Source organism: Solanum pennellii, chromosome 9 (genome assembly GCF_001406875.1).
Source record: "Solanum pennellii chromosome 9, SPENNV200".
In the NCBI taxonomy this organism is placed as follows: domain Eukaryota; kingdom Viridiplantae; phylum Streptophyta; class Magnoliopsida; order Solanales; family Solanaceae; genus Solanum; species Solanum pennellii.
Window position 1 is genome coordinate 74,143,367 of NC_028645.1, and position 12,596 is coordinate 74,155,962.

General features: G+C 31.5%; 2 protein-coding genes and 1 pseudogene across 2 annotated transcripts; 2 read left to right on the forward strand and 1 right to left on the reverse strand.

The window, feature by feature from the left end:
- Nucleotides 1–5,801: 5,801 nt before the first annotated feature.
- Nucleotides 5,802–7,118, forward strand: LOC107030389 (annotated as a pseudogene).
- Nucleotides 7,119–8,040: 922 nt separating this feature from the next.
- LOC114073875 lies at nt 8,041–8,944 on the forward strand. The gene is made up of 2 exons (XM_027911931.1): nt 8,041–8,533; nt 8,611–8,944. Exons 1-2 carry the CDS (start codon nt 8,373–8,375, stop codon nt 8,786–8,788), a joined length of 339 nt encoding a protein of 112 aa, XP_027767732.1. The 5' UTR covers nt 8,041–8,372; the 3' UTR covers nt 8,789–8,944.
- Nucleotides 8,945–9,809: 865 nt separating this feature from the next.
- Nucleotides 9,810–12,118, reverse strand: LOC107030911. Its single transcript, XM_015232124.2, has 4 exons — nt 11,819–12,118; nt 11,208–11,758; nt 10,476–11,086; nt 9,810–10,395 (listed from the first exon to the last, which is right to left on the reverse strand). The coding sequence occupies exons 1-4, from the start codon at nt 12,073–12,075 to the stop codon at nt 9,949–9,951; spliced, it is 1,866 nt and encodes a 621-aa protein (XP_015087610.2). The 5' UTR covers nt 12,076–12,118; the 3' UTR covers nt 9,810–9,948.
- Nucleotides 12,119–12,596: the final 478 nt, after the last annotated feature.

Genomic DNA, 12,596 nt, shown 5'->3' on the forward strand with positions numbered 1-12,596 from the left:
CTATGTGTTTACCCTTGGAGGATCTGTCGTCAGTTGGAAGGCAACTTTGCAACCTACAGTGACTTTGTCTACTACGGAAGCGGAGTACATGGCCTTGACAGAGGCTGCAAAAGAAGGGATTTGGCTGAAAGGGCTGGTTAGTGATCTTGGTCTGCATCATGATCAGGCTATGGTGTATTGTGACAGTTTGAGCGCAATTTGTCTAGCCAAGGATCAAGTCCATCATGAGAGAACCAAGCATATTGACGTAAGGTATCATTTTCTGAGAAGTGAGAAGAGAATCAAGGTGAAGAAAGTAGGAACTGCTGATAATCCTGCTGATATGTTCACAAAGCCGGTTCCACAGAGCAAGTTTCAACACTGTTTGGACTTGCTCAACATCAGAAGCTGTTAATTGCCCTGCGGGGCAACTCTGAGGAAGAGGGGGAGGCCTGGCACTATCATAGTGCGTCTGAAGAATCTGTTCGGAGAATTCAAGTCAAGGTGGAGATTTGTTGAATGCCTTGAATCGGACCCGTTACAAACAGAAAGGACGGGGGTCTCACTGCCCGGTCAGCGAGTCGGGGGGTCCAGGGGGGCGACGCGCCCCCTGGCCTGGGGGTCCGGGGGGGCGGAGACGCCCCCGGCCCGACGGTATACAATGTTATTGTATTGGGCCCTTAATTATCTGTCAATTCTGTATGTTGGGCCCAAGCCTGTTAGGGCGTAGCTTAGCACTATATATAGACGCTATGGCAAACCCTATTCTGTAATTCTGTTCTTGCCTCTCCATAATAAAACTGCTCTCCCTCTTCCCCGTGGACGTAGCCAATTTATTGGTGAACCACGTAAATCTGTTGTCTTGTTTTTCGCGTTTATATTTTCTCGTATTATCTCAAATTCCGCATAACATAGTATTTGGATCCAAAAATTTAATTACAAATGCGTGTCAAATGTATAAAGCAAAAGCTTCATTGCTTGCTTGTGATTTTTGTTGAGGTAGTAAATTTGGTCATCTAAACTCAGCCATGACTTGTGACCTTTTAATTATATATTATAATATTGTATAATTTCAATTAATGTTATATTTTTATTTTTTATGAGTTAAAAAATTTAAGTTTGATCGAAAATTTGTACATGAAAATTTTAATTTGTTTGAATCAAATTTATGTATATATAAACTATGTAAAAAGTAATATAAGTCAGAATTAATGGCGGAGTAAAAATTTCAACTAAGGAGTGCCAAAATATAAAGAAGTTAAATTGTGTAGAAGTCCGGGAGTGTCAATATAAAATATATATACATAAAAATATAGTTTGCAGTATAATTTTCTAACGAAAAAATATCTATGCCGATTCTTTAATTGTACGTGACTCCCCACTGATCACAAAATTTAGTGATTCAAGAGATATATAAGAATTCATGAGAAAAAATAAGCTTATTTAAATCTTAAAATTTAGAACAGGCTACATAAATTGAGACAAAGAAATTAGTTTACCTTTGACTTAGACACATCAATAGTACTTACGGGACCATCTTGCTTTGAAAATAAATTATTTGAACTACTTAATTTGTGTATTAAAACTAAATAATATAAATTAATGGATAGCAAGATAGTAGATTTTTATCGACGGGTGTTAAAAAATAATATAAAAAAATAAATGTAAAGAGATTTAAAAGTAAATTAATTTACATAATGTGATTTTCGTGAGATTTCATTATTATAGTGAGTGAAGTGGATTCTTAATTATAAAATAACAAATACCTACAATGTATAAATATCTATACATTCTTGTGAGCTTCTTACTCAATAGGCTTGAAGGCGATTATTTAACATTTGTTGAAACAAAATGAAGAAACTTTCGAGGTAAAGGTTTAAGTGAGCCGTGGAAAAGTTGAGTGAAATCAAAAACTAGTCTTTTTTTATTTTCTATGCTAAACATTTATTCATTGATTATATTATTAAGTCATTTTTAATTTGAATAATATACTTTTAAATGGTAAGATATTGTATTGAGTGATTAATGATTATTTCTTTATTCAATATTTGAGTATTATAATTATCTAATTGAATGGAATATAAATTCTAGAATATTATATCTATAAATTATTATGTTATAAAGTGATGGCTGACTTTTATGGTATTAGAATTTTGATGGTGGTGGCAGGTGACTATGATGGTCGCGCAGTTGGAATAGTGATAATGATGATTGTTGATGGAGGTGTTGATTGTATGATAGTAATAGTTGATACTGTTAATTTGTTTGAGAGTGATTGACGATAGTGATATTTGTGATGGTGAAATAGTCATTATATTGATTGTATGATGATTGATAATGGTGATTGACATTATAATAAAAGCGGGAGTGACATGTAGGGCTGTGCATTCGATTTGTTCGGTTCGATTTACGAAATTCGGTGCGGTTTTTCATATTTCGGTTTGAAAAAATACAAACTGAAACTGAACTGAAATAAATTCGATTTCTACAATTTTGGTTCAGTTCGATTAATTTTTTTGATTTTTATAATATATGAAACGCTGATCTGATCAGTAACACTAACACACTACATATACTGTTTTTAGGCTTTAACCAGCCAACAATCCAAGAATATGCTTAAGGCAATTGATAAGAGTACAACATACTAAGAAACCAAGAATATTTTACTGCCACAAATCACAATAAGGACTATTTTGCAGCTAAGTGCAACAAGCCAAAACCAAGTGCACTGTGCACATTGCATACTTGCACTAGTGTTTAGTGTTTACTGCCTGTGGGAACAGGGAAGTTTAACAAAAACTAAGAAACCAAGAGTATTCAAAATGTAACAAAAAACTAAGAAATCAAGAGTATTAGAATTTAGACATCAATAACAGTCAAAACAAGAACCGACAACACAATAACAACACTGCAGAACTCTCACGCAGTCACAACTCACAGAACTCAGAACTCTTCCGGAGAAGGCAAAGCAGTCACAACTCACAAATTTCAGAAGGCAATGCCACAACTCGCAAGCCCGCAAGTCGCAACGCCTGAACGCAGTCACAAAAATTCTGATTTCTGAATTAGGTTAGTGGTTAAGGCCTAAGGGATTAAAGATTGGGAAAATTTCATATATGGCAAACTTATTAAATTAAATAACAATATGAGTATAGTTTACCTAATTACATTTTATGGGTATAATTTAGTTATTTTAGGTATCTTTAATTTTGTATATAAGGTTTCTTTTGTTTTTTATTTATATAATTTTATTTTAAAAAGTGGTTTGCAACTGAAGCGTTAAATATGCTAACAATAAATATAGATAATGCCATAATTTAAGGTAAACGTCCCTTTTTTAAGGTAAACGTTCAAATTTATATATTTTTTTTAAAAAAAATAAGAATTATACAGCAATTGAAACAAAAGATAAACTTGTTTTTGCTGTTTATGAAACAACAGTTCATCAATTTTTTTTATTTCTTCTTTGTAATCGAATTCAGGTAAGTGTTCATTGGATGAAAATTCATGTTTATTATTGCAATGATTATACAATGTTCTATTGGATTTACAAATTTTGATTTATGTGCCTTCGTTATTGTGGTGTCGTAATTTTTTTTATTTTGAAAACTGGTTTCAAAATATGATTATTTTAAGCAGAAATTTCGTACTATACAATTATATACTTTTTGTTGATGTAGTATTTGTATATTATAAAGAAGATCAGTGTAAGCGAATACAAGTAATCGTTGGTGATAATTGTATATAGCCATAAAGTAAGTGTTTTGCTTTTGATACAATTATATACTTTTTTTGTTGTAGTATTTGTATATTAAAAAGAATATCAGTGTAAAATCAATTCAGTAATTTGATTGTATAATAGTGTTGTATTAATTGTATATATGATCTCTTTGAATGATTTGAAATATATATTTTTTTGATAATTGTACAGATAATGGCTTCATTGGCTATTTTGGTTATGCATTCTGGTTAATGTGTGTACATGAATATAGTAGTTAAACATGGCAATATATACAACTGTCTAAATGACTTTGTATATACTCCAATAATATATAAACTTAATATATACCAACTTCAATAATTTGTATATAACTACTAAAATATACAAAGTACAATCATATACGAAATTTTTCCATCTGTATAACTAAATCCAATTACTTTGTGTATATATGTATACAAAAACAAAAATGATAATGAGCTTTTAATATACAATCCACTACTACCACTATTAAAACTTAGTATATATGTATACAAAAACAGTCATGGAGAGATCAATTTTTGTATATGTATATAAACTTAATATATACTAACTTCAATAATTTGTATATAACTAATAAAATATACAAATTATAATCATATATGAAATTTTCCCATTTGTATAACTAAGTCCAATTACTTTTTGTATATATATCAAAAACAAAAATAATAATGAGCCTTTAATATACAATCTGCTACTACCACTATTAAGACTTAGTATATTATTCATTATACATAACTTAAAGGATGTATAAAGTAATCAAATCCACAGACACATATACAAATATATAACTAAAACATGTGTGTACTAACACATGCAATATACTATATATAATTACGTGGATACAAAATCTACTTAAACAATAATTTTTTGTATATTGACATCTAAGTAACAAAAAAATTGTATCTAAATTTGTGTTTTAAGCCACTACCTCATAATTATGATGTTCTTCAGATCCGTCAACTTCACATGCATTTTCCTCTGAATCAATGTTTACTGCTTTCCTCTTTCTTCCTCCTTGTACAATTTTAATGCTTCTAGCTTTAGCATTGTTAATAACTTCTTGAACTGTCGTAGGTCATTTTTTTCTTTGATCTCAATTCCTCCATTATTTGTTCATGTTGAAATTGTTTTGATTTTACCATAGACCCTACATCAACCCCAAAATCTTGAGTTAAACCCATTGAAAACGATCGTAAATTGTCAACAAAATTGACATGCAATGGAATACCTCTGATAATCCTCATAGATGAAGATGATTCATTCATTCTGTGACTAATTTGAGATCTAATAAGAACAAACAATCGATAATTTCATCAAAAAAATATGAAAAAACATAAGAAACACAATACATACAATTGTTGAATAAGGAAAAAAAAAAAGAAAGGAAAACGACTAAAATTTAGGAGTACCTATGAAAATGGAATTCAACTTCGGGAGGGAGTAATTGAATTTTGGACAATTTGAAATTCAAATCGGATAGAAGTATAATTGTAGGAGCAAAAGGTGGAATATGAATAGGAGAGATAATATTGTTTTGTGTAAAATTATATACAAAATTAAAAAAAAAAGATTTTTATACTATTGGTTATATAATAGGTGGTGGACCCCATTAATTATAGCAAAAAAAAATAAACTATAATTCTATAAAGTAAATAAATTAAACTATACCCCTATTATTTAATTACTTAGGAATGTTTGCCATTCCATATAATTTTCCTTAAAGATTTAGGGATATTTCATATTGGGCTTTGTTGGGTAGTTGGGTTGGGCTTAGTTGGGTATTTCATATGGAAAAATTACATAAACAAAGACCTTTTATTTTATAATTACCAATTTTAAGAACACTTTTTATTTATTACCATTTTGTCAACTTTTAGCTATATTAACTTAAAACAATTTTAGAACCCATTTATTCCTTTTTTATATAATTTTTAAACAAAGTAAAACGTATTCGCTCAAGTCATATCCTCTCTCGCTCTTTTCTTTTTCTTTCTCCTTCTCCTCGTCTCGTCTGTTCAAAAAATTAGGGTTTTTTTTTTTTCATTTTTCTGCACGAATTTTAATGGAAGAAGGTCTTAGAAGAAGTCCGCGTCTAGTGAGGGATATTGATACTTCGAATCCGAAAGTTTATCGAAGAAATCGAAAGAAGCTTCAAGTTTCATCCTCTACTTCTATGGATGAAGTTCCAAGTTTTAGTTTGGGAATCTCACAAATATCGGGGGAGAAGAACAATGAGGAGAAGAACAATGAGGAACAAAACAAGAAGCAAAAGAAAGGTAAAAAACGAGTTAAAGAGGTTAAAACAATGAAGAAATCGAAAAAAATATGTGTTACTTTGTCATCTACATCGAAGAAACTCGTTGACAGTGATGATGATTTTGAGGATTTACCTCCTCAATTTCAGTAAAAAAGTTTGAAAAATAAAGATGGATTGGAGAAGAAAAAGGCGGTGAATGATGGAAAAACACGAAATCGTTTACCCAAAAGTGTCATTCTACCAGAGAGTAGATATCCGGTATGTGCTAGTACTTCTTAGTTATTTGTTGTTTAGCAATGGTTGTATGTTGATTGCTGCTTGTTTTTTAGATGTAGTATGTGAAATTCATCTTTAATTCAACTTTCATTCAACTTTAATTCAACTTTAATTCATCTTTAATTCAACTTTAATTCATCTTTTATTCAACTGATTACTACCTTTCTTCGACACATAGTATGTGAAATTCATCTTCATTCATCTTTAGTATGTAGTAACACATTTTTAATTCATGTTTAATGCATATGCAGGATCGTAAATTTTGGAAACATCCTGATGTTGAGTATATTTCGAGTAGGTGGTCATGTTACACTAATCATAGTGTCATTGAACAAATCAAACTATCTTTATCTGATAAACAACTTGAGTTGTTTAGGAATACATGTTTTGGGTACTTTCTTGACCTTCCAAAATCGAGCACACAACTACAACTTATTCATTGTCTTATAAATAGAGAGTTAAAACACACACCGGATGATGTGTTTGCTATTGAAATAAATAACAAAAAGTTATTTTTTGGTCTTAGAGAATTTGGGATAGTTACGGGCTTAAATTGTGTTAGTGATGGCACTTCTATCAATGTTCCCAATTCTAGATGTAGTTTGATGAGTAGTTATTTTCCAAAAAAAATCACAGTTCCAAAGAGTCATCTACGTGCACTGTTTTTAGCTAAAAAGTTCATAGATGATGACTCAGCTGTTTCATTGGCTGTTCTATACTTCATTAATGAGTATTTTTTAATTTTTATTCTGTTTTGATAGGGGAAAGAAACCTTATACAGATGCTCTTAATGTTATCAATCCAGCATTTGAATTGGGTATCTGTACGGTAGATGAAAGACTCTGATTTTTCAAATTGGCACATTCTGGACAACAATGGTGTGATGAGGTTTGTTATCTAAATTTTAGTTGGACGTTAATATTTCTTTGATTCTTTCTGTTTCTTAATCTTGAGTTTGCCTTTGTCTCAACTAAAATATTTTCTGTTTAGTTGTGTAGATAGATTGTATTTTTCTTCTATTGAAGCTCTTTAGTTGTGTGACATTGTAATTCTATAGCTTGCAAGTCATTTTTCTTTCTGTTCTTGTTCCCTTTGTCTTTGTCTTTCAAGAGGGACAAAAGCTCAGGCTATTGCGAAAAGGATGAAACTTGTAATCAAGTTTTTGTCATTCTAACTTCAATTCTTTTCTTTTGAGGTTCATTGTATCATTAAGAATCCACAGATATGCATATACAGGAGCTAGAATATTATATAAAATATGTCAGCTTCAGTAAGTTACTGTTGTCTCTAAGTTTTTTCTGGTAGAAATTGAACATCTTCATAAGTTCTATCACTGTTCTGTTTCACCAATATGTGATGAATGAGCCACACTTGGGGCGAAAACAGAGTTTTCCCTTAACTTTGAGTTGAAGTTTCTGCACTTTAGCCTATTACTTTGTAATTTCAAGAGCAAATTTGAACCATTTTTCTTGTAAAAAAGGCCTCATTATTATCTCTTTTTATAGGTATATATATTTTTAGTACTCAATTTAGTCCATAGAAATTATAATTAAGAATACCTTTTGCATTATGTAGTTTTACCACAAGACCTTCTGATAGTTAGCCAAAAAGAATTTCCTCTAGTTTATCAACATGATTTGTATACTCAACGTATTCCTTCCTGGTTAATTGAATGTTTGTTTGTTGAGACTGTTTATTCTTACATTTCAATCTTTTTTTTTGCAACATATTGATGTCATTTTCTATTACCTAAGAAAGAAAAGAAAATATGAAACCAACAGTAATGTTCGTTTTACGACGACTGATTGTGTTTTCAAGACAAAGATTACCAATTCTTTCTTTAAACTTTGTGATGCTCATGAGGATAAGAAAAATTTTAAAGTTTTAGATTCTGATGATATTGCCCGGTATATCAGTGGACGTCGTTTGTTGGCAAGTACCTCGTGGGATAAAGTGGATTTTATTCTTATTCCACTAAACATTAAAGAGAATCGTCACTGATTTTTTGTGGTGTTTGATATTGGGCAAAGGTCTTTGGAGGTGTATGATTCTTTTCCGGCTAGGGGTGGGGTGAATTTAGAGGTAAAAAATATTGTTGAGATGCTATCGGTTGTTTTACCATATTATTTAAGTGTGGTTAAGTTCTATGATAAGCGTCCTGAATTGAAGGCAACACCAAAATACAGTGAGATAAATGAGTTCGAGAAAATTGAGTTTCATTTCATAACTAAAGATGTTCCCAGACAACAAGAGGATTCGCTGTAAGTATTATCAAATATGTATTTTTTTTTTGTATTAAATTGATTTCTTCATAATAATTTTATATTGAATTTTGTAGGGATTGTGGAGTTTTCGTTGCTGCATTTGCGGAGTTTGTAAGTAATGGCCAACATATTCTAAATCAACAAGTAAAGGCAGACATTCTCCGAAAGAGATTTGGAGCTATATTATGGGAATATGCAAGAAGGAAGCAAGCGAGTGACCTTCAAAGTGAAGACGAAAGACCAGTTAGATAAAGGAATATAGTTATATTAGTTAGTATGACTATGAAAACTATATAATGTAAAACAATTTGTAGTTACTATGGCTATGAAAAATTGTATTGGTCTATTTTGTAAGTCTTGATATTATATACCTAACTGTGTTGTTTATATGTAAGTCTTCTATTTGAAGTTGTTCCTTCTTTGTGTCCTTATTGATCCTTTCTGTTTGTACTTCCTCTAAGGAATTTTGTCTTTGCAGTTGGAATGCTACATATGTTAGTTTGTTTGGGAGCAACAAGCCGTTGCCCATGTCTATCCAGCTTGCTGGAAGTATGCATGATTGAGTTTAAAGAAGTCAATGCTCCTCATACTTCTGTTTGAATGACACTATGAATGCTCATGTAAAACTGGCAGGAAATGGTAGTAAAAAATTGTAATTAGGTTGATTTAAAGTTATAGTTTTATTTGAATATGTAATTTGAGTAGTAAAAAATTGTAATTTTCGAGGTAAACATGAAACCTCAATAAGTTGTGAAAACTATAAAAAAAATCATGTATTTTTTTTGGTTGCAAATATATGAACTTCTGTGTTACGAATCGATACTATTTATTTTTTTGAAATCCTATTTTTCTTTATAGAATTAGAACAAGACATTAATCTTAAAATTTCCACAAGTGAATTAAACCTGAATTAAACTTGAATTAAATCTATACTACACAAATGGTAACAATTGAATTAAACCTGAATTAAACTTGAATTAAATCTATGTAACAATTGAATTAAACCTGAATTAAACCTAAGCTAAAGTTGTATTACACAAATACTAACAAGTGAATTAAACTTTGAATTAAAGCTATATTACAAAAATACTAACAAACCAAAAACATACCAAGCATCACCCAAATTCCCCAACCTGACAAATATACTCAGCAAGACATTTCCAAGCCTCAAGCTCAACTGAGTTATTCCAGTAAACTATATCATTTCATCTATATATCATATAAAATGTAACTATACACATAGAAACATTCCAGTAAACTGAATAACATGAGATTGCACAACTAAGAAAGCATTCTATTAAACTGAATAACACGAGATTGCGGAACTAAAAATATAAACCATATAACCGAACATGATCCAAATTCGTAGAGTCAATGAGCTTCTAAAACAAACTACTAAACAAATTATTTTTTTATTCTTGATCATAAGGCCTGACATTTTTGCAAGTCTTCCTGTTGTGATCATGTTGTCCACAATTGCTGCATGTAATTTTCGCCTTCTTGAATCCATCTTCTCTCAGTTGAGTATGTCTTTTATTTTTTGGCCTTCCCGGAGGTCTCTTTCCATGAGGTGGAAGTACAATATCTTCAAGAACATGTGTTGGTGTGTTCCATGTACTTTCATTTGGCAGGGGATCCATTTGAAATTGATATGTCAACAATAAATTTTTTCTTGTATAGTAAGCCGAACAATATTTCTCATAACCAGTGTGTTTTATTGTTAAAACGGCCAAAGCATGTGGACATGGTAACTCATCCAATTGAAATCTCCCACATGTGCATGTACGTTGGTGAAGACATACTGTGAATTGTGTAATACCATCAAGTACGGTATACACATATTTATTTGTCTCTACAACCTATGAAAAAAAATATATATTCAAGAGAGATGTTAGATATGAATCCGAAGAAAAAATACTAGCAAACAGATTAGGCATACCTTTAATTTCTCTGATGCAGTTTTATTGCGCCGCAATATATTTTCATACTTTTTTCCAAGGTGAAAACCTGAAAATGTCGCCTTTGATCTGTTATTGTTATTCCATTTCTGTACAAGTTGTCTCATGAATTCCAAGAGTTGCAAGACTGTAAGAACTTTGGCATGTCTTGTTCGTGAATTGACTGATTCTGCTATATTTGATGTCATCATCCAAGTTCTGTTTACTTCAGCATGCACACGCGACCATTTGTTGTATCCAATGTTCAACAAGTAATCTTTGATCCTCTTATCTATCTTCTCAACCATTGTCATACATTGATTAAATTCTGTCATGGTGTATGTTTTTGCCATAGAGTAGAACAACTCAGTGACCCTTTGTTGACTTCTTCTGAAATTTTTCATTATGTTTTGCAGTAAGTGCCACATACATGCAAAATGAGGTACTTCATCATAAACTGTTGAAACTGCCTTAATAATGCTTGCATGCCTATCGGAAACGATACACATCTCTGGTCTTTGACCAAATGCATCTCTGAATTGCTCAAAAAACCACCTCCAAGATGAATCATTCTCTGAATCGACAATAGCATAAGCAAGTGGCAATATACTCCCTGCACCATGTACACTTTTTTTAATACAATTTTAATACATTTTTACTGCAATCATAATTCAATTTTAATACATAGTTCAAAAATTCAATATAAAAAACAGTATCATATTCGAAAGTCTGACCTGCTGCATCTAAGGTATTAGCGGTTAGCAGTGTCCCTTTGTATGCTCCTTTTAAGAAAGTTCCATCAACAACTACAATTGGTCTACAATATTCCCATCCTTTTATCGAGGTGAACAAAGCTACAAACGCATATAAAAAACGGTCATCCTCTGATTTGTGAAATCTTATATGAGAACCAGGGTAAGTCGCCTCTAGTATGTGAAAGTAGCTTGGCAACTTTGCATATGATTGAATTGGATCACCCCGGATTAATTCAAGAGCTGCTTCTTTAGCTCTCCAAGCTTGCATATATGTGAGTCGCACACCATATTCAGCTAACATGTCACGTTGTATGTCTTTTGGTGTGTAATTAGCATCTGGTTCAGCATATTTACCCACAATAATACTCCCAACAACACTCTTAGTTGCTAGCCTTTCCGATAATGAATTATGTAGCAACAAACAAGTGTGTTCGCTTTCAAATTCTCTAATCTTGAACATTTCAGATTTGTTCAAGCTTGAAGCTCGTAAACTCCAACTGCAGCTTTCTCCTAGGCACTGTATCGAATAGCTGTAGAAAAAATATTAATACACAATTAATAATTTAAAGTGACTTGAATTTAGGTCTTACCTTATTGCGCTTGATCTTGTTGTCTTGAATTGAAAATGATTAAGAATGGAATGTCTTTTTAGTGCACTAGTGAGGACATATTTATTCTTATACACCTGATCTTTTTCAAATAAAGAGTGATTGGGATTAATAATGATGCCTGGTGCTAATTCTTCTAGCTCATCAACTTCCTCACATGATCCGAATCCAATTAACCCTATTGCTTCATCAATACCATTAAATGTATTAGAGAAGTATGAATTGTGTATAACCCTCATATCTCCTGAAGTGTCTGAACACAAAAGTGGAATGAGTGCAGCATTAGTCTCCAAGTTGACTGTTTCAGTTGTTGTGACACATAAAGGGAATCTTGTCATATCTCGATGTTCCTTTTTAGTTTCAAGATATACCTTTACTCCCATATCATTATGAATTTGAATTGGATGAGACCTTTCATCAATTTTATATCTGATTTCAACTTTACTTGTTGATGTGTCTATTGACAATTGAGTAGCAATTACAGAAACGAGGGTGACAAACGTTGACTCTGTGTGTATCAACACACCATCTGCCAAGTAGTTAATATATTTGTTGCTAGGATCCCATCGTCCATTGAAGTAAAGCATCACCGCTATATTAGTCATATTTTTTCTGCACATCATTAAAGAGTGTATTACTAATATTAAAAGACTAGAGAGAGACATATAGATTAATCTGCTAGAAGAGCATCACTTTGCTAACAACTGAATTAAATCTTAATAAAATCTAAATTAAAAATTTATCACACAAATGCTAACAA